General features: G+C 43.7%; 1 protein-coding gene across 1 annotated transcript in view; it reads right to left on the minus strand.

The window, feature by feature from the left end:
* Positions 1-8,505: 8,505 nt before the first annotated feature.
* Positions 8,506-23,039, minus strand: part of SNCB (synuclein beta) — a 111,331-nt gene continuing 96,797 nt past the window's right edge. The window contains exon 7 of the mRNA XM_044277400.1: positions 8,506-8,581. Coding sequence (XP_044133335.1) covers positions 8,549-8,581 — 33 coding nt within the window. The 3' untranslated portion in view covers positions 8,506-8,548. The remainder of the gene's footprint in view (positions 8,582-23,039) is intronic.

Here is a 23,039-nt window from a genome sequence, read left to right on the forward strand (position 1 = left end):
TGAACTGGCGACAGTTACATTTTTATCCTGTGACAGCCTTATGTCCCTCCAGCCACAAAATCCTACAAAGTTGTGTGCTGTCAGGTGAATGCCTATTGGCTAATTTTTGGGGCCTGTACTGGCAAGTTCTCACAACAATACTTAGTGCAACAATCACTAATATCGCATGAGACCTTATAAAATGTGAAGTTGTGTGTACCGTGAAAAAAAAAAAAAATCGCATCATTAGGAATTTTTGTAACTTTTTTTTAAACACTTAATCTGCATTTACAGCAATTGTTCTAACATGTATGTGAAATGTAATCAAATACAATTCTTTAATGTCAAATTACTTACAGTGAAAAGTTCTTCCTCAACGTTGCAAAAATTGTTGCCAACCATCTTTACTGATCGCATCCAACTTCGGTCTGGTGCAAACCAGTTGCTTTAGTAGGCCGAGCCCATTTTGCGCATGCGCATACGCAAAAATTACATTTCTGATTTTTCGCATTGAAAAAAATTATGAATGGAGATTGCAAATTAGAATAATACATCTAGTATGTCACTGTTTTTTCAGGTTCGCCTGCCATTCCAGTCTATGGGGCCCGCTGCAAACACACGGTTCGCAAACTGTCCTGGCCAATGTTCATCAATTACTAGTCTACATTTCCCTGACCAGGCAGATTTACCAGCATATGTTCCAGGATATGAAGCAGTGGAATGACGTTGTTCATCCCGTAGTCCTGGCGACTGACAAATAACGTGGCCTCCTCAAAGGGTCTGAGCAAACGGCAGGTGTCACGTATGAGCTGCCACTGGCTTACATCGAAGTTACACAGGGAAGTACTCCTGTCCGCTTGGATCATCAAGAAATCGTTTATGGCCTTTATATGTTCGTATAGTCGGTCCAACATATGGAGGGTGGAATTGCAATAGGTGGAAACGTCGCAATTCAGCCTATGCTGGGGGATGCCGTTCTGCTGCTGCAGTTAAAGGAGGGTGTGCTTTATGGTGTACGAGTGGCTGAAGTGCATGTATCTGTAAAGAATAAATCAAGGCAACTGGACGTACTGTAGATTTCTTGAAAAGTTTTTACTCGTTCTTCCAACGAGATTTCTCAATTCTGAGTGACTGTACAAGAATTCTCTGGGAATAAATATGTAAGTATGAAGTGCATCTAAACTTTCCTGGCCATCTCTAGGATCTCTTGCAGATGGGTGGAAGACTTCAGGAACCGCTTGACAACCAGATTGAACACGTTGACCATGCAGGGAGCATGGCTCAGCCCTCCTTGACGGAGCACCGACATCCTTTTTGGTTCGGATTTTCAGTTCGATTTCTTGATGAAGGACACAGAGCAGTTCCTCCCCTGTGTGACTCCGTTCGCCCAGGCAAACGAGGTGCAGAACAGCATGACACCGCCGTTCCTTGCACATGTGGTATGCTGGAGGAGCACTGTGAATTTTCCCTGCAGTGGAGGCTGAGGACACAGTGGAGGATAAGGAGGCAGAGGCGGACATTGTAGCAGGACCAACGATGTGAGAATATTGAGGCGGAAGCGGCATCACCTGACCAAGTTGCTGGTGTGGCTGTGCAGGAGCCACATTCACACAGTGGGCCGTAAAGGAAATGTATTGTCCCTAACTGTAGTTACAGCTCCACACATAGGTGCTGCGGCAGACACCAACAGGCTCAAGGACTGGCCCATCTTCTGTTCTACATGTGTTCGCAGGGCTGGTACTGCCTTTTTGGCAAAGAAATGACAGCTTGGGACTCTCCACCTCGGCTTGGCACAAGCCATCAGTTCTCTGAAAGGTGCAGAGTCCACCACATGGAAAGGGAGGGACTACAGCACCAGCAACTTGCCAGTAGCTGCTGACTGTCTTCTAGTAGCTCGTCCTCACTGTATAGTGGAGCTGAGCCCACAGCATACAATACTTCTCTGGCTGAGGGAACAGAAAAGGACGAGACAAGTTGAGGAGAGTTGAGGGCACAGGGCCTTCTCCCAGGCCATGCCGACTAAGGGTTGTGTATGACAAACCCACTGACTCTTGTCTGGGGTGTCTGATGTCATTTGTCACAAAGTCAAAGATCGAATCAACCATTCATGAACCGCTGGGTTGCTGGTCACGACACGACCGCCAGCTGACACTAGGAGTTCAGGCCTCTCGAAGTGACCCCTGCTGCCACAGCCCCTTATTCTGTTGCGACCTCTGCTTGCGCCAGAGACATTTAGGCCTCTGCCACTTCCCTGTGCAGGGCCTGACACATTTCTCTGTCAGACATACTGCACAGCTGAATGGCAAATATATTTTTCTTTTGCCACTAATACACCCCAAAAAAGGCTTTAGAACATATAACTGCACCGCTGAACGGCAAATATATTTTTCTTTTGCCACTAATACATGTCATGGCGGTCTAATGGAGGAGAAGAGGAAAAAGAAAGTGTACATGACAGCAGATATCCCTGGATGTAAGAGGTATGTGGTCAAGTATTGGGGGGATCCTTTCACACGAGCGAGTATACCTGTGTGATGTGAACGCATTGCGCCCGCACGTAATCCGACCCATTAATTTCAATGGGGCTGTGTACATGTGCGTTGGTTTTCCTGCATCACTTGTGCGTTGAGTGAAAATCACAGCAAGCAAATGCGGATGCGATGCGTTTTTCACAGATGGTTGCTAGAGATGTTGTTTGTATACCTTCAGTTTTTTATCACATGTGTGCAAAACACATTAAATCGCATGGCCCCCGCGCGATAAAAACTGAATGAGATCGCGGACAAAACTGAATGACTTTGCAAAATCGCGCAATTTTCACTGAACGCATCCAGACCTAATCCGCACACGCTCGTCTGCAAGGAGCCTTACGCTGCCACATCTGAATTGTATGATGTAGGTTCAGTTCATGTGCCCATTCCATGCATACCTACTTGCGCATATGATGGATGTATCCAACTATCCACCATATAGCACAAAGGGGATAAATTCACATTGAATATCCAACAATTCTATCAGTAATACGTGTGAATATGATATTACATCCCCATTCACATGCTCCAGAAAAAGTGCTAAATAATTACTGATGTAGCTTCTGTACTGAAAAGCCTCAGAAATCATACCCAGACCAAATTTAATATTTTTTTCAATCCTTCTCTTTTTTATGCTTAGCGAGTGGGTGTTCTGTCTCCGATGTGTTGTCAGAGCTGTGCTGTGTATGCTGAAGCAATCATATGCCGCCCCCTGCTGCTCAGTCTCACACACAGGCAATGATTGTAATATGATTAACATGCTCCCCTCTCAGTTGCAGGGGTCACACATGCACCAAGGTAGAGATAATGCTGCAGCTTCCCTCAATTCACCCCTCCTTCCTCTTAGATTTTCCTATGCTCCTAGAGCAATCTGAGACAGTGGTGGCCATCTTGAATGGAATCTGATTCGAGACTAGAATGTAGGATCACAGACTGCATGGGAAGAACATTGGACTGGAGGGTTGCTTTCAAAACATTCTTCTGCTAACTCCAACTGAGTAACCACAGATGCATATTAAATTTTGAACTTTATTCTCAATTATGTAAAGCTATGTATTGATTTGTAAGCACATTAGTTTTGAAAGATCATTATACATATATAGTGATGTGATGTGATTTTGCCACTTCAGTTGTGAGATGAGGAAACAGCACTCATTGGACATTGTATTTGTGTAAATGAAGTTAAATGATTTGGGCTGACATTCTGCTGTTTGGCCACAAGAGGCTGCTGTTTAGTAAGCATAGCTAAAAGGACTGCATTTATAGATTCATCTGATGTTGAAAACTCAGGGGTGGAGTTACAAAGCCTGGGGAGGAACGGATGCAGCAGCCATCTTAGGGTGAGCTTGGAAGAGGCATACAGGAGCTGTGTGATGAGAATCCCTCAACATCTAAGCATCCTCCAGGGACCAGAGCTGCAGCCAAGGGGATCTGGACGTGTCCATTACCCTGATCTTATCCAGAGGAAGGGGAACTGCTGCCAGGAACTCAGATAAGAGCGGAGGAGTAAAGCCACAGACACTGCGGTACTGCATGCTTGTTGGAGAAACCCTTGTTCCATCCACAGTCACCAGCTTATACATAGCAGACCCGGGTCGGTAAGACTAATCGTGCATGCATCTCATCACATATCGTACACAGTTTTTGCACCTAGGATCCTAGAGACTGAGACCAGGCCTGTAGTCAGTTAGGTTGTCTATTTGTGTCTGGCCATAAGTATTATTGACTACTCATAACAATGACTTCACAGTTAAAGTTGCAGTTCACACTGGAGAGCTGATAAGCATCACAACAAATTCAAGTCAGGCTGGTGTTCACTCAGAACAAACACTATAGGCACGTGCTATTGGATCAGTTATTGGGGGAATATTATAGCATGGAATAAGATTGTAAGCTGTTGTGCTGTACTGCAGGTTAGCCCGCATTACGCACCCATACAATTGTTCCCGAGAATAATAACAGGTAAGGGGTGGCTGATCTATTTAAGCCCGCCAGTAGGTAAATTTACCGCTAATACCTCCAGAATCCACCGGAAGGCGCCATGATGTACAGCACAAGGGCCCCAGCCCCCTGGCTAGGTGTATGTAGATTTATTTGTGTGTAACCAGCATCTTTGGTTGCGTTCATGACTACGTACTTTTTCGGGGCAAAACTGGTGTTTGAGTTGCTTTCCTCATTTGTGACTTCACTGTATCCTGGGGAGCCCACCCCGGTACACGGCTTACACAGTGATGCAACATTGCAGCTGATGCATGACCAGCATTACGTTAACACTGACTCTCAACCGCAGGAACAAAGTTGAGAAGAAGAGTTGTCACAGGGATATCACCCAAAATGAATTATCAATATCCAAATTTATGATTCTATTCACAATTCTAGTGCATTAATTGACTTGATATTTGCTGATATTCTATATTTCACTGTAGTTTCTAAGATAGTAAGATGAGTATCCCAAATGAGAAATCATTCATCAGTCACTTATTCTGAAAAGTCACCTGAAATGACAGGTATCCTTTGATGGTTAAACGTTTGTGTGTTTAAATGAGTAATAATGCCAAACTGGACATTATATGACTTGAAATCTGCATTTTGTTTCATATTTCTCAATAAAGAAATATCTCGCTCCATCTAAAATTCCCAGTTTTCCCTTAAAAATTGGGTTCACACTAGCTGCTATCAAGTCTTTTTTACACTGCACACAGAAATGATTCTCCCACCCTCCCTATCTCTTTTAAGGGCACCCTAAGAAGCAGCAGTAGCATGGACGGCATAGAAGAGCAGTATCGAGTAGTGTAGTTGTGGAGCCGGCATTGGGATGTAATAGAAAACATACTATAGCCATCAGCAGGTTTTATGCATGTCTGTGCCTTTATTTCCCTGCAACAGCACACTCCTTTTCTTCATCTCTCCATAGACTTTCATAGGTAGGATGTAACTTTATCCCTCAGTGAACTCTATTTTCCAGCTTTGTGAAGGCAGAATTGTTGGTTGCAGGGTGTGATAAATTCTTTCCTATTTGATTTTCTCATAAGAGGAAGTGCCCTTCATTATAACCCTCTTTCATTATATTCCTCCTACAAATGTATGAATACATTGACAAGTGGGTGTTATTATTCCCCCCTATCAAAAGGATGCGCCTTTAAACAGTCTGACTAGCAGCAATTATACAGTATGAGTGTGTGTGAAAACCCCCCCTGTAACACCCCAGAGTAGTGTTAACCACTCCTGCACCCTGCTACTATCTCTAATGGGCTAACACAGCGTCATCTTATTTATTTTGTTCAGGTCCTTCACAATGTGCATTCCTAATATCTTTATGCAACTGTTATGTTTGTGTAATGTGCCTGGTTCACCAGCAGGTGGGGTGGGGACCAGTTAGAGTTAGTTTAGTTTACGGCTATAATTGTAAATGTGGATGGTAGTCATATATGTAAATTGAATAAAATCGTAGGAATCAAAGATATGGGTACCTTCCTAATACAACCCAGTGAATGATAACCATAGTAAATTGATGTTGGTCACAGATTAAGTTATCATTCATAAGCAAATAACCAATCTTACAGGAAGGTGGGAAATTTAAAACAAATTGGAGCCACATCATTTTTTGCCCCCTGGAGGCCCTTCCCAAGACGATCATCCTGGACCACTCAGCTTGACCTTCATCTTGACCATCAGCTAAGTATATTCTTAACTACTTTATGGTTGCTTTATCATTTAACCAACCGTCCGTGTGGTCTTTTGCATCTGGTGGATGCTGTCTTGGTCTGGCCTCCAGTTTATTATTTATGCTTGATCCATCCTTTTTTGATATTTGTTGAGCACTTTTTGTGTCCGTTTGACACTGATTTACATATATGTCCCCTGATGAACCCCCTTTGAATGAGAAGAGGGGGGGAAACGCGTCGGGACACGTGGTATGACAACCAGTATCTAATATAAACTAGTACCCAAATATCCATATGGGCTAGTATACCAAGGGCACCATAAGGATAGACAGTATAGGCACGTGGACGGAGTGTTCCTACCATCAAGGCACATCTCCGGGCTGAGGATTTTACAAGGGACATCACAGGGACAGACACTGATTCAGCACGTGTTGCCCCGGTGCTTTCCCCCCCCCCCCATCTTCCTCAAGCTTAGCCGTCCGTCTGATCCAGACTTGCTCTGTTTTGTGTAGTCTGTTTTGTGTCTTGTTATACTTGTTTTTGCACTATTGTGTATCCCTTTGTTAGGGATAATTTATTTTAGATTATTCTAATAAAAGTTAATTTTTAGGTAGTCGTTTTCAGTGATAGTGATTAGTTTAGTTTACCCCCAGCTAAGGATAGTGTGTGCAGGGGCACGTCTCTGCTGGTTGTGCCCATGCCAGCCAGACCACCTTAAGCTCTACTGGCCATGGAGGCCAAAGCTTGAAGCCTCAGGAGCCAGGAGGAACGTTTCCTGGCATAACCTAGAGTCAGACTACAGAGAGAAAGTGCAGCATCAAGAAGAAAGCAAATATACTGTTTAAGCTTGTCAGTACAGCAGAGTCAAAGAGAAAGAGAGCAGAATTGAGTTTGCCTGCCAGTTATATGCTAAAGCCTGCTGGAACCAAGACAAAGCCTGAAGACTGTTTGAAGAAACGTTTATTCAAAGTAAAGCTGCTGTTAACTTAATCTCCAGGTCTGGACTCAATTCTTTTCAAATCCCTCAATTATTCCCCCTATTTATTGCTTCAGAGCCAAAGCCTGGGGTCCAGCAGTATCCAGGTAGGAGCACCGTGACACACATAAAGAGACATTTAGGCCCCACTACACCACTCAGAATTCCTACTAAACCTGGGTCCCATTATAGAGGGCCCTGGGGGGAGGCGTCATATTGCACCCCCAGTTAGTAACATCCAGTTGTCAATTTATTGATACATTTCTTTCATTAAAGGAATAACAGAGGAATGGTATAATGCAGAATCTTAACAAAAATATGCTACATAATTGTTATATTATGAAGAATACAATGATTTACTAGGACAGACATGTTAGAAATATTTAAAAGGTCCTCTTTAAAATTGTCCTCCTTTTCCATGTATTTGTGATGCGCCTTAGATGGGTGCCTACCACACCTTCCCAGTGTCCTAGTCCTTATCATGCCATTAACGCATCAAGTCACATACACAAGAACCGTTTGGTTAATTATTTTTTTTATTCCTTTTGCAAAATTATTTGGAACACAAGGACATTGAAAAGATTCTGTGTGGACTCTCACAGATTTTTATCTGTTTTTATAGAACAGTCACAAATAAGTTAACCCATTTATATGTTTGCAGATATGTGTATATATGTATAAAAAAAACAACAGCAAAAGAAATATCACATTATAACACTGAATAAACTATGTCAAAGGTCAGTCATCCACGACTACATTTTTTTGGCGTTTTTTCCCTCAACTCAGCTACCACCAAAGAAGTGCAGGGCACAAATTTAAGGCAGCCATTTTGTTAGGAAGGAAAGAACATTTGTAGGTGTTTTTCACCGTCTCTTTATAAAAAGTTAGAACATGCTTTACTTATGTAGGTAGACACAAAAGAGTATCAGCAAGTTCAGGTACAGGAGGTTGCAGGCCCTTCTGCTCCTGAACAAAGGGACACACCAGAACAAAAGAAAATTATGGTAGACAAAATTCACCAAAAACCCCCGGCAATTATTCTCTGGGAGGGAAACAGAAATTATTTCCCGGGGGCCTTATGACTGCAAAGACAAGTACAATGCATTCATGGGTTCATACATTACAAAGGGCTTTTTGTTATTTGAAACACCAGTTTTGCTTGGACTATGACTCAATGCTAAGAATTACCATACATAAAACCACTTCACATGAGGCTCTCTGAAGGTGTTGTAGAGGAAGAGCTCGCTTTTGGAGAAAAGAGAATGGGTACACCATACTCCTCTTGGGGTAAGACAGGGTATTAGGGATATGGGGACTTTTTTTTTTGTTATTAGTATCTTCATTATAGCTATCTTTGTGCTGATGCTGCTGGTGGCTGGGTCCAGAGTGAAGGGATGTTATGCTTCTGGTTCGTATTCCTGGTAATCATCCTGCAAAACAAGAGATAATGGTTTAGTATAGCATTTAAACAGGTGTTTTCCAATACTTAATTGTACTGTATACTCCTCACAAATTCCCTAGTGTTTAACCCAAAAATAAAAAATCTCTGGGTGAATAATGATGGGATCTTTTTTCATGTGATGCAATATATGACAGCAAGCTCCTTTGACAGGGGATGACAAACACAGACACAGAGGGAATATCCAGTGTTCATGGAGGCCCCTGTCTAAAAACATAGGCTCAAGGTTTTTTATGCTATGAATGGATGGGGCTTTTAAAACTCTACCCAACATCCAAGTGCATTGTTCTAAAAATTCTTGCAGTTTTTCACTGTATTATTCACACTGAAAATCCGAAATAATATTACTATGGCTGAAATCTCAACTGAGAAGTCAATTACGGTAACATTTTGTTAAATGATTCAGAAATGTTTCTTTCTGATAACATACATTACTGTCAGGGCCAGCCATAGATTGTGCCCTTTTTGCAGTACTTATTATTGATGTCCTCCTTTTAAAGGCATGATCAGTACAAATTACCATTTCGTACGGTGCTTAAAGACAACCAAATCTTTCACCTAAACTTTATTAAAACCTACCATAAATGTGATAAAAAGAATATTTGTAATATACTTTATTTTTTTTAGATGCCCTAGTAAAATACATCGCTATGATATGCAAGGCTGTAGCAAAGTCAAGAGAGCAGAAGCAGGAGTTCACATAACACAACACTGCTCCTGCCTGTGCCAGCTCTGTTAAAGCCTGGTACAGTACACTGGCAGCATGTTGTAGAGCAGAAGGAGCGGGGCAGATTGATATATAGTTTTATGGAAAAAGATTAAGTAAAACTTCTGTTTTATATATAAAAATTTCAGTTTTTTTCGGACTTCAGTTGTACACAGGGGAGGTATTATCAGTGATTGATAGCATTCTCTGTGTAAGTGTGTAAACAGATAGCTGTCAGTCACTGACAGTTGTACACGGGGGAGGTGTTATCAGTGATTGATAGAATTCCCTGTGTAAGTGTGTATACGTATATAGCTGTCAGTCACTGATAGTTGTACACGGGGGAGGTGTTATCAGTGATTGATAGCATTCTCTGTGTAAGTGTGTATACATACATAGCTGTCAGTCACTGATAGTTATACGCAAGGGAGAAGTTATCAGTGATTGGTAGCATTCCCTGTGTAAGTGTGTATACAGAGCTAGCTGTTAGTCACTGATAGGTGTGCATGAGGGAGGTGTTATCAGTGATTGATAGAATTCTCTGTGTAAGTGTGTATACATAGATAGCTGTCAGTCACTGATAGTTGTACACACAGGAGGTGTTATCTGTGATAGCATTCTCTGTGTAAGTGTGTATACATAGATAGATGTCATTCACTGATAGCTGTACACGAGGAGATGTTATCAGTGATTTATAGCATTCTCTGTGTAAGTGTGTATACAGAGATAGCTGTTAGTCTCTGATAGTTGTACACAGGGGAGGTGTTATCTGTGATAGCATTCTCTGTGTAAGTGTGTATACATAGATAGCTGTCAGTCACTGATAGCTGTACACGAGGAGATGTTATCAGTGATTTATAGCATTCTCTGTGTAAGTGTGTATACAGAGATAGCTGTTAGTCTCTGATAGTTGTACACAGGGGAGGTGTTATCTGTGACTGATAGCATTCTCTGTCTAAGTGTGTATACATAGATAGCTGTCAGTCATTGATAGCTGTACACAGGGGAGGTGTTATAAGGGATTGATAGCATTATCTGTGCAAGTGTGCTGACAGCTCATCCTAGCACATGTAAAGAGCAGTATCGTACATTTATAGTAGTATAAGCCACTTAATCTGTCACTGGCTGCAGTGTTCATCTATGGCAGGGATTGACAACGTTCGGCACTCCAGCTGTTGTGAAACTACAATTCCCAGCATGCTATATTCATTTCTATTAGAGTTCTTAGAAGAGCAGTGCCAGTATGCATGCTGGGAGTTTTACAATAGCTGGAGTGCCGGATGTTGCCTACTCCTGATCTATGGTATACAAGAACTCACAGTATAAATAACAAATAGTGTTTTGGTGGTACCCCTTACATCTGTTTTGGAGGCTTCATGGTAGATTTCATCACAATGCAGTGCTATTTTTCTGGTGAAATGATGGACACCATGACAGAACTCATTATACGTCAGTGTGGTCTGTTTGCATATTAAAATTGCAAGTTGATCTGTTGAGACCTTGGTCAATGTATAAATAAAGGTATCTTTGTAGATGTTTTCATCCCCAACTAGTGCTATAATTAGTTTAAAGGTTTAAAGGTGAAAATAGCCCTGATAGACTAAATATATGCTAGATAGATAGTTGGATAGATTTAAGATACAGTTAGGTCCATAAATATTGGGACATCAACACAATTGTAACATTTTTTATTCTATATACTACCACAATGGATTTGAAATGAAACGAACACGATGTGCTTTAACTGCAGAACGTCAGCTTTAATTTGAGGGTATTTACATCCAAATCAGGTGAACAGTGAACAGTGTAGGAATTACAACAGTTTGCATATGTGCCTCCCACTTATTAAGATACCAAAAGTAATGGGGCAATTGGATTCTCAGCTGTTCCATGGCCAGATGTGTGTTATTCCCTCATTATGCCAATTACAATGAGCAGATAAAAGGTCCAGAGTTCATTTCAAGTGTGCTATTTGCATTTGGAATCTGTTGCTGCCAACTCTCAAGATGAGATCCAAAGAGCTGTCACTATCAGTGAAGCAAGACATTATTAGGCTGAAAAAACACAACAACCCCATCAGAGATATAGCAAAAACATTAGGCGTGGCCAAAACAACTGCTTGGAACATTCTTAAAAAGAAGGAACGCACCGGTGAGCTCAGCAACACCAAAAGACCCGGAAGACCACGGAAAACAACTGTGGTGGATGACTGAAGAATTTTTTCCCTGGTCAAGAAAGTACTCTTCAGAACACTTTCCAGGAGGTAGGTGTATATGTGTCAAAGTGAACAATCAAGAGAAGACTTCACCAGAGTGAATACAGAGGGTTCACCACAAGATGTAAACCATTGGTGAGCCTCAAAAACAGGAAGGCCAGATTACAGTTTGCCAAACGACATCTAAAAAAGCCTTCACAGTTCTGGAACAACATCTTATGGACAGATGAGACCAAGATCAACTTGTACCAGAGTAATGGGAAGAGAAGAGTATGGAGAAGGAAAGGAACTGCTCATGATCCTAAGCATACCACCTCATCAGTGAAGCGTGGTGGTGGTAGTGTCATGGCGTGGGCATGTATGGCTGCCAATGGAACTGGTTCTTTTGTATTTATTGATGACAGTTGCAGTAGAGGCCTGGCAGAGCATTACCAGGGATGAAACCCAGCGTCTGGTGATGTCTATGCGTTCCAGACTTCAGGCTGTAATTGACTGCAAAGGATTTGCAACCAAGTATTAAAAAGTGAAAGTTTGATTTATGATTATGATTATTATTCTGTTCCATTACTTTTGGTTCCTTAACTAGTGGGAGGCACATATGCAAACTGTTGTAATTCCTACACCGTTCACCTTATTTGGATGTAAATACCCTCAAATTAAAGCTGACAGTCTGCAGTTAAAGAACATCTTGTTTGTTTCATTTAAAATCCATTGTGGTGGTGTATAGAGCCAAAAATGCTAAAATTGTGTTGATGTCCCAATATTTATGGACCTGACTGTAGATGATAGATAGATATGAGATATACAGTATAGACGTCTCAACATTGAAATTACAATACCAAGAAGGAAAAGTTGTGGAATTACAGGATCGATAGACATGGTAATGATATGCAAAGGATAAAAATTGGAAACAAAACGTTCAATCTATCTTGGTTTATTCAGTATTGTGTGTTAGGATCATGCTCAAAAACACACACACTTGGCATGCTTTCTATGAGGTTATTAATGGTTCTCTGAGAAATGTTCTGCCACACTGAATGTACTTGGGCACACAAATCATCAAGATCCGCTGCTGCAGCTCCATTTGCAATTGCCAACAAATGATGTCTCAAATATGCTCAATGAAAGAAAAGTCCAGAGATGTTGCAGGCCATAGTAGCACTTTTAGGCCACACAGGCTGCTCACAGTAGCACAAGCAACATACAACCTGGTGTCTCCTGGAACACTTTGGGTCTGGCTACTGTACCTTATGCCACCCCACACCATAATCCCAGAAGTAGGATCAGTGTGACATTCCCTTGTACAGGCCTCTTCATGACATTGGCCACGTGGTCTCCAGACCAATCTCCAGTAATCATTGCATCCGAGACAAAAGCGGGACTCATCGCTGAAGAGGATAGACCTCCATTCCAGCCTCCATTGCTGTCTTGCTGTGCACCATAATAGCATTTGAGAGCAGTGACGTGACATCAATGGAACTCCTATAGCTGGACATCTGCTCGTAGCCCAGTGTGGTGCAGATGCCTTCTGATGGTTTGTGTAGAAACTGTTTGCCACCCTAGGCTTGGGAAGTGATGTCTGATTTCACTTGCAGTAGAGGATTGATTATTACAAGCCATTCCTTCAATCAGACCATCCATCCGTGCAGAAGTTCACCTCTGTGCACCTCTTGCCATAGGCCTAAGATCTGTAGCGACCTGCCGGAGTGATAAACCAAGGCCTCTCAGTTCAAGGGTTCGGGATAACTGGCACGTCAATGAACAGGAGGCATCACACAATCATCCCACATGACTTGATCCGATTTTTTAAGTTTCATGTGGATAAAAAAAACTTTGCTTCCAGTCTGGATTTTATGCTCCTTCCACATGCCACAGTTTGGAGCTAGGTGCTTGCAAATTTGATTATCTGCAAATTTTGGTGACAACAGCTATTTTCTTGATTTGCATAACCTTACATTTAGTCCTTCTTGGTACTGCAATTTCAATGTCGAAGAGTGTAGATATATATGAAATAGAAGATAGATAGATAATTTCAGTTCTATCTATCCATCTATCTATCTAGATGAAACAGAAACCCAAACATTTTTATAATTTGATAAAAGTCTTTTAAGTCCAAGGGTTTTTACGGTCTGTAGACAGTGATGACCTAGGTCACTTGAACGGGAGCTGAGCTTCAGTATGTCAGTGTGACCAATACACAGTGTACGGAGCCTTCTGATTTTGGATCCATCTGTAACACCCCAGAGTTGTGTTACTACACGGCTCTACACCGCTACTATCATTTAAGGGATTTTACAATGCCATCAAATGTAATTTATATTATGTCCTCCACAAATGTGCATATAAATCCATGTTAAACGCAATTGTTCATGTAATTTGCCTGGTTACCAGTAGGTGGCGGCAACAGATTGGCAAGGTACTAGTCACAGTTTAGTGAATCTGAGCTGGAATGGATTATTCCAGCTTAGCTCCCTCCTGTGTGGAGAGGTGGGCTGGTCCCACATCCTGTAGCATGGGTGGAGAAGAAAGTTAGAGTCAGTGTAACCCACCCCCTGCTAGGGGTAGGCTGTGTGTGTGAGGAGTTCCCCTGCATAGGAAAGACAGCAAGGACCTAGTCTCGGCTGAGACTTGGCCATATACCCAGCTTGAGCACCTTCAGCTCAGCTGGATGAAGACAGCAGAAACTACAGACAAACTCCAGAGTTCCAGGAAGAAAGCATCCCCTGAGAAACCATCTGTGAGAGTCCAGAGTGCCTAGGAGAAGCCATTTCCTCCCCAGCTAGTCTGTCTCCACACAGCAGAAGTTACCATATAAGTGCATAAGCTAACCCTGCCACATTTACAGAGCTACCAAGCAGACATTTTTATCCTGCAAGCTCCAAATTTAAAGCAGAAGCATTCATTCCTGCCAATGATTGCCAATGTAACATCTCGAAGTATGTTACTAAACTCTCTTTTCCTGCTACAACATGTTAAGTGTAATTTTATTGTCTGTCTATATAAGTATATTGTCATTAATGTCATTTTATGTATTTCTAGGCCTGTTTTATATTATGCTGTAATTTCCCTGTACACCAGCAGGTGGCAGCAATGTGTGATCAGGTCCATAGCCAGTTTAGTATTGCTAGACTGGAATAGTTCATTCCAGTTTAGTCTCCCCCCTCTGTGAGCAGAAGTGGGCCGGTCCCATGTCCTGTCTCATGGGGAGGAGAAGGAAGTTAGTGACTGTTCCAGCTCTCCCTGCAAGGGGAAAGGCTGTGTTAGTAGGAGCTCCCAGAAAATAGGGATCCCAAATCAGGACCCTGTCTCGGTTGAGACCAGAGAACCTTCCCAGCCTGAGCCATCAGCCTCAGCTGGTTGACAAGCAGGCAGCCACCTCCAGCCTCCAGGAAGAAGCATTCCCTGTGAGCCAAGCTGTGAGTACATATCCAGAGTCCAGGAGAAGCCAAATCCCTCCTCAGCTACTCAGGCCCATTACAAGCAGAAGATAGACAGAGCAGAAGACAAGTACCTGCCAGATTCTCCAGGCATATATTATAGCTGCAGAAGAGATATTAATCCCTGCCATACATTGCCTATACCTGCTGGGACCCAAGACTATTGTTTTAACGTGTATGGATTACTGCTGCTATTCAGTAAAGACAAGTTGAATTATATCTCCAGCCTGGATCTCATTTACTATTACCAAAGTTCCTCAGTTACTCCTATTAACAACACTCATTTTATTGCAAGTGAGCCAGGATCCAGGAGTCCAGCAGTACCAAGGTAGGAGACACCATTGACACCATACCTATTACACAGAGACACTATCCCCACTCTGGCATTCCTCACCTGGTACGTGAGTTATTACATCTTAAAAGGGCCCTGCTACAGTACCTGCGCAAGCTGCAATTGGCGTCACGAACAAGTCATAAACTTATATACATATATCCTGGCCCACTGCATCATTAGCCACCGTACCAGTGTCCTGCTCATTGCATAAGTGGCGTCACAGGAACAGGATCGGATTGAATTGTGTGCCATCCCAAACAACAGGATCGGATCCAATTGTGTATGTGAATGGATCCAAACGCATGTTTCACAGTGCTGCAAGTTCTGAAAATTGTGCAAAAACCCTGAAAGTGACTTTATTGCTGTATTGCTCTGGCAGAAAGCGCTAGACGTGCGCTCCAGCATTCAAAGGGTTAATTCGTCAATGTTAAATTCGCCATATTCGCAAAATGGCGCTGCTCCTTCATGCCCAGAAGCGGGGAAAGACAGGAACGCCCTCTCAAGAGTGCTAAGATGTCGAATACGCCCCCCTGGAAGCAGGAAAACTAAAGACTTCCCCCAGTGAACTTTCTATTGTTAGCCGAGGTGATAAAGACTCCTCCCTCTGGGCTACACCCTTAGATCTGGCAGTTTGGGTGTTCCAGAAGGAAGCGAAGATGGCGTACCCCCATCCTTAGTGGAACCAGATGTCCATTGGGGGAGAGCCAGTCTACCCAGAATATCCGCTGGAGATCCAGGTCTCCCAGCTGCTAAAGAGACACGGTCCCTCTATCTTCGGTACTGGCCCGGAGGCAGTGGATCCTCCGCAGCTAAAGAGTCTGTGTCACCTACCCTGACCAGCATCCCTGACCAGCATCCGCCGCTGACGTTCCGGTCCCTGATGTGGATAGCCAGGACTTGATCAAGTTCCCGGAGGCTGTGGATCCCTCCGCTATGCCAAGTGCCACCACGGAAGACGATGTGCCAGTAAAGATGGAAGTCGATGTTGTACCTGTTCCCGCGGAGGACGCCACTGACGCAGCTACTCACGCCATCGACAAGACATAGATGGCACCCCTTGACGGCACCGGAACCGGCCGCCCGGCCGCAACCACAGGTAGGAGCTGCCACGTTCCCTGAGGCCCCAGCCCGGTCCGCGTCTGCCACTGCACCGCGTCCTGCGACCCCAGCAACCACCACCAGGCCAAGGCCTGCACCGCTGACGTCACCTACTGGTGCGGCGGGGGCGGCTGGTGTATCCACGCCACCGCCCAGTGCTACTCTCAACAAGATAGCAAGCCTGAACCCTGAGGTGCCCCACGAGATCACCGCTTTCGCCTAGACGGCTTGGGAATACAAGTCCGCCGTCGAGGAGAGGGTCAAACAAGTGGTGGATGACCCTCAGCCAGGGGATCCCAAGTTGATTAGTCGAACCGGAACTGTCCTGTGGTTCTCAGTGGAACGGGGGGTTGGCTTCTTACAAGATAACTATTTCTGGTACGTGAGTTATTACATCTTAAAGGGCCCTGCTACAGTACCTGCGCAAGCTGCAACTGGCATCACGAACAAACCATAAACTTATATACATACAGACGTGGACAAAATTGTTGGTACCCTTTGGTCAATGAAAGAAAAAGTCACAATGGTCACAGAAATAACTTTAATCTGACAAAAGTAATAATAAATTAAAATTCTATAAATGTTAACCAATGAAAGTCAGACATTGTTTTTCAACCATGCTTCAACAGAATTATGTAAAAAAATAAACTCATGAAACAGGCATGGACAAAAATGATGGTACCCCTAGAAAACACAGAACATAATGTGACCAAAGGGACATGTTAATTCAAGGTGTGTCCACTAATTAGCATCACAGGTGTCTACAACCTTGTAATCAGCCATTGGGCCTATATATATGGCTCCAGGTAATCACTGTGTTGTTTGGTGATATGGTGTGTACCACACTCGACATGGACCAGAGGAAGCAAAGGAAAGAGCTGTCTCAAGAGATCAGAAAGAAAATTATAGACAAGCATGTTAAAGGTAAAGGCTATAAGACCATCTCCAAGCAACTAGATGTTCCTGTGAGTACAGTTGCACATATTATTCATAAGTTTAAGATCCATGGGACTGTAGCCAACCTCCCTGGACGTGGCCGCAGGAGGAAAATTGATGACAAATCTAAGAGACGGATAATCCGAATGGTAACAAAAGAGCCTAGAAAGACTTCTAAAGAGATTCAAGGTGAACTTCATGCTCAAGGAACATCAGTGTCAGATCGCACCATCCGTCGTTGTTTGAGCCAAAGTGGACTACATGGGAGACGACCAAGGAGGACACCATTGTTGAAAACGAATCATAAAAAAGCAAGACTGGAATATGCCAAACTACATGTTGACAAGCCACAAAGCTTCTGGGAGAATGTCCTGTGGACAGATGAGACAAAAATCGAAGTTTTTGCCAAGGCACATCAGCTGTATGTTCACAGACGAAAAAATGAAGCATATCAAGAAAAGAACACTGTCCCTACTGTGAAACATGGAGGAGGCTCTGTTATGTTCTGGGGCTGCTTTGCTGCGTCTGGCACAGGGTGTCTTGAATCTGTGCAGGGTACAATGAAATCTCAAGACTATCAAGGAATTCTAGAGAGAAATGTACTAGCCAGTGTCAGAAAGCTTGGTCTCAGTCGCAGGTCATGGGTCTTGCAACAGGACAATGACCCAAAACACACCGCTAAAAACACCCAAGAATGGCTAAGAGGAAAAAATTGGACTATTCTAAAGTGGCCTTCTATGAGCCCTGACCTCAATCCTATTGAGCATCTTTGGAAGGAGCTGAAACATGCAGTCTGGAAAAGGCACCCTTCAAACCGGACACAACTGGAGCAGTTTGCTCATGAGGAGTGGGCCAAAATACCTGCTGAGAGGTGCAGATGTCTCATTGACAGTTACAGGAAGCGTTTGATTGCAGTGATTGCCTCAAAAGGTTGCGCAACAAAATATTAAGTTAGGGGTACCATCATTTTTGTCCATGCCTGTTTCATGAGTTTATTTTTTTACATAATTCTGTTGAAGCATGGTTGAAAAACAATGTCTGACTTTCATTGGTTAACATTTATAGAATTTTAATTTATTATTACTTTTGTCAGATTAAAGTTATTTCTGTGACCATTGTGACTTTTTCTTTCATTGACCAAAGGGTACCAACAATTTTGTCCACGTCTGTATACCCTGACCCACTGCATCATTGGCCACCATACCAATGTCCTGCTTATTGCACCAAAACCTGCTGGGACCAAAAGACTAAAGCTGTATACCGCTTGGATGAAAGTTATATCAAGTAAAGAAACGTTTGAACTTAATCTAAAGGCCTGGACATCATTTCTTCTGCTAAATTCCTCTAATACTCCTACTATCACTACAAATTTTTTGCAAGTGAGCCAGGAGTCCAGCTGTACCCAGGTAGGAGACACTGGGACACAATTATCACTGTCCTACAGAAACAATCTGATACTAATACTCTCCTGGGGATTGTTCATTAATATCTGTTGACTGGGACACCCTTTTTAACCCACCTTCTTTGCAGTACTGCTGCTGGTTAACATATTCTCACTTATGGTGTTATAATATAGCATTTCTAGCCACTGTAATTAACCTGATGCAACAAGCACTTTCGCGTGTCAATTCGCCTGTACAGTAGATATGGATTTAGTAATTAGGGATTTGCTAGAGGCCACTAGAGGGCTTATACTGATAAATAAAAAGCAGTGGTAGCAAATGTAGGATGTGAGCTTTCATCAGTATCCACCAGAGGGAGAGCTGGGTAATGAAATAACAGCTCGTCTTCCCTATTTATAGCTGAGCCTAGGCTGAACATGTCTACTCTCAGCCCTCCTTATTTCCACAGATCACAGTGCCCAAGTCCCTTGCTGCCTCTATGGATATTGCTTGACTTTATAACCATATATAATACAGAAATTCCAAGGATCACTGGTAAATGTACAAAAGCTACAGTGTATGTAGGACTGGCAAATGGTTACATGTAATACACATATATGGCATGTATATTATAATGGATGATGTTCCTTTATAACCCTATGTTATGTTAGAAAACTGCTGACCCTGGTCCTGACTTACATATAAGTGTGAATACTGCCGCACTGAGCGCAGTCCCTAGGTGGCCTTTCTTTCGGAAGTAGCCGAGCAGGAAGCAGGCTCTCCACTTTGCCGTTTGCTCTCTGTTCAGTACAATGGGAGTTGTGGAAACAGTGGAGTGCCATCCCACTAGGCAGTTTCCATAAGAGGGCCACCAAGGAGTGGCGCTTTGTCCCTCGCGTCATAGAAAGGGCGGAATGGGGCAACTGCTTTAAACACTGAGTAGTGGGGTACTGGGGGCACCACCAGTGCTTCTCTAGCATAATGTGCAGGGGGATTTACAACATGGCTTAAATTTCTACAACTAAATTTACAGCTGTGGAAAGTATATACGGTATTATTCGGACTATACGATGCACCTGACTATAAGATGCACATCAGAAAAAAATAAATTTATATATATATATATATATATATATATATAAATTCTACTTATTAAACCTTCCCTGATTGTTTACTGAAGTGGAGGGATCAAGGTCAGTAACTTTGAGGTCTAGCATAGAGGGGGTTAATAGTTTTGGTCAGCTCCTATTAACCTTAGCGTGTCATCTGCTGACCATTGTAAGAAACAGCAATTGTGCGTGTATTCACCTCATTAAATGTACCTACTCAAGTAAATGTATCTCCTGTCGTTGCTTTGGAGTATCCGCCATGCTTGTTCTGCTGGATTATTTATTTTTGGTACAATTTTTTTTACTCTCCATGATCATCACTAGAGATTAGTTAATTTCTCAAAAATTTGATTCGGATGGTTCACCAAATTTCTCAAAAAGATTTGATTTGATCCGAATTTATTAATGATGAATTGTGTTAAAAAAAAACTGCTATTTCCTGGCTGCAGAGAGCCTTTGTAGTGGTGTAGGACACTGTGCCTTGCAGTAACACGCAAAGGGAGTCTGCTGTGGTAGTGAAATAATACTGTGAGTCATTATTACATGCAGACGACAGGCGTCACTCTTAGAATCACTTCACTCATTTGGTTAGTTACGGGGCCAAAACTGACCAAATAACTCAAGCATGAACTCAGCCTCACAGGTCAATGTTAGCATCAGGTATAAAGAACCGTGCAGTAGAGCCCCCTGACAAAGTGGAGAGGGTGTCAAGAGTAAGTTTGTGTTGACGTGACTGTTTATTTTGCCCTTCTCATCTGTCAGAACAATCCCCCAAAAATGGATCCTGTCTTTTGAGCATCCCCCTTCACACGATCAGCATTTGCTCAGTAATCCATCAGTAAGGCAAAAAACAAACAAACAGGAGTGGATCCAAAACAGAGATGACACATGAAGAGAATTTGCATGTCTTCTATGTTTTGTACCCACTCCTGTTTTGGGCTTCCAAATCATGATCCAATCCTGATGCAAAATGGGGACCATGTGATACAAACCTTACGGCTGCTCCAAAGTTCTGTGGTGTTTCTCATTTTTCTGTCCTTCTGACAGATCAGAAGAAAGGTAAAATAAATGCCGATGTCAACAAGGTCAAACAGGGACAATAACAGCCCAGTGCCACAGTGGTGAGGTGGCAACAGCATGAGGAGTCAACACAGTGGCCCAGTGACAGAGTGGAGAGGTGGGGGGCAGAAGCAGTGGCAGTAACAGCTCAAGATGGTGGGTGGCAGTAGGAGCACATGGCAGCAAGTATGTGGCATCAGGCGGGTGGCAACATCCGAATAGTGGCTGAAGCAGGTGGCCAGAAGAAACGGGTCTCTTTTCACAAAGTTTGAGAGTGGCACCCAGAATGATCTAGTCTGATGCATCAGGCACTGACGTGTGAAAATCCTGGCTGATCCACGCAAATCTTCACAAAGGTCAGTCTGTCCACATTTTGGGTGGAAAGGCAAGTTCTCCTTGGGGTAACTATCCCCCCAGCCGCACTAAACACCACACTAAGCCGCACTAAGCTCTGATGCCACACTACTGGAAGGGCAGGTAGGCTTGGCCAGGGCAAACTCGAAAGGACAAGGTAGCATTAGCAGGAGGTGCTCAAACCCACATGCAGTCGTGCATATATACAGGGCAGCAAATCCTGCACTTGTGGCCCGTTGCTAATGGCGATCCCCAGCAAAATGCATATGGTGGAGGATGCCTGCGGCGAACCACAAGTACCACAATAGACATCTCACACAAGGTAACAAGTGCGGATGTCATAATCAATATAACAATATAACAAAACAATAACAAATACAGGTGCACTCTGCAGTCTCACTAAACCCTCAAACTGATTTTAAAATTGAGAGATTAGTCAACATGTCCTACGGTGTAGAACATGTCTAAGCCCGGGCACCACGTCAAGGTTTCTCAAGTAGCCCGGGACCAGGGCAAACTCGGCCAGTTGCGGACACAAATCAAGTTTGGCTGCCCAGTAGTCCAGGGGATCTTCCATGTGGGATGGCAGGGTGCAGTCTAAGTATGCCACCACCTGCTGACTCAGGTTCTGCTTCATGTCTTGCTACTGCTGGTGGGTGGTTTCTTCACTAGGTGGGTGAAGAAAAGTGCTCATCAGACACTCTAGACTTAAGTTGCTGATGATGGAGCTGGTACTGCTACTGACCCCCCACCCCCTTCCACCAGTCATGGCATTGGAACGTGACCAGAGAGCGCACCCCGGTCAGACCTTTGTGAGGTGATGGAAGATGGCGCACATAGGCAGTGGCCAACTGACTACATAGGATTCTCGATAGTAGTTCAGTTTATCCTCCCTCTCAGCGGGTGTAAAAAAGGCCCCCATTTTGGACCGGTAGTGAGGGTCTAACATGGTGGCGAGCCAGTAGTCATCCCTCTGCTAAATTGTGACTACGTAAGCAACCGAGAATGCATCGAGACATTTGTGCAAGGGACTCGGAGGGACTCCCTGCCTCCATCTCCACTGCATACTGCCATTGTGCCTTGGGGTCATCTGCCTGGTCTTCCTCATCGCCCTCTACCTCCGCCAGCTCCTCCTCTCTTGTCACTTCTGCAGAAAAACCACCCATTTCTGTATATATTGCTAGTGCGTGAATATCCTCCTCCTCCTCAATTCAGCCTCCACAGGGCTCAGGTGGCCGTGAGATGTAGGTGCCACCTCTCCTGTCCCCTTGGCAGACAGATTTAGCAGCATCTGTTCCAGGACATGAAGCAGTGAAATGACGTTGTTTATCCCGTAGTCCTGGTGACTGATAAATAAAGTGGCCTCCTCAAAGGGCCGGAGCAAACGGCAGGTGTCACGCATGATCTTCCACTGGCTAACGTCAAAGTTACACAGGGGAGTGCTCCGAATTGTGCCTGCAGTGGAGCCTGAGGACAAGGTGGAGGATGAGGAGGCAGCAGAGGACACTGGCGCAGGACCCACAGCTTGAGAACGTGGAGGCGGAAGTGCCGTCACCTGGCCAAGTTGCAGGTGTGGCTGGGCAGGAACTACATTTACCCAATGGGCTGTAAAGGACATATGTTGACCTTGATTGTAGTTACAGCGCATACGTCGGCGCTGCCATGAACTTTAGCAGACACCGACAGGCTGAAGAACTGGATCACCTTCTGTTCGACATACGTGTGCAGGGCTGGTACTGCTTGAGATTCTCCACCTTGGCTCGGCACAAGCCATCATTTCTCTGAAAGGCGCAGAGTCC

This window comes from Bufo gargarizans, chromosome 2, assembly GCF_014858855.1.
Source record: "Bufo gargarizans isolate SCDJY-AF-19 chromosome 2, ASM1485885v1, whole genome shotgun sequence".
NCBI classification, from domain to species: Eukaryota; Metazoa; Chordata; class Amphibia; order Anura; family Bufonidae; genus Bufo; species Bufo gargarizans.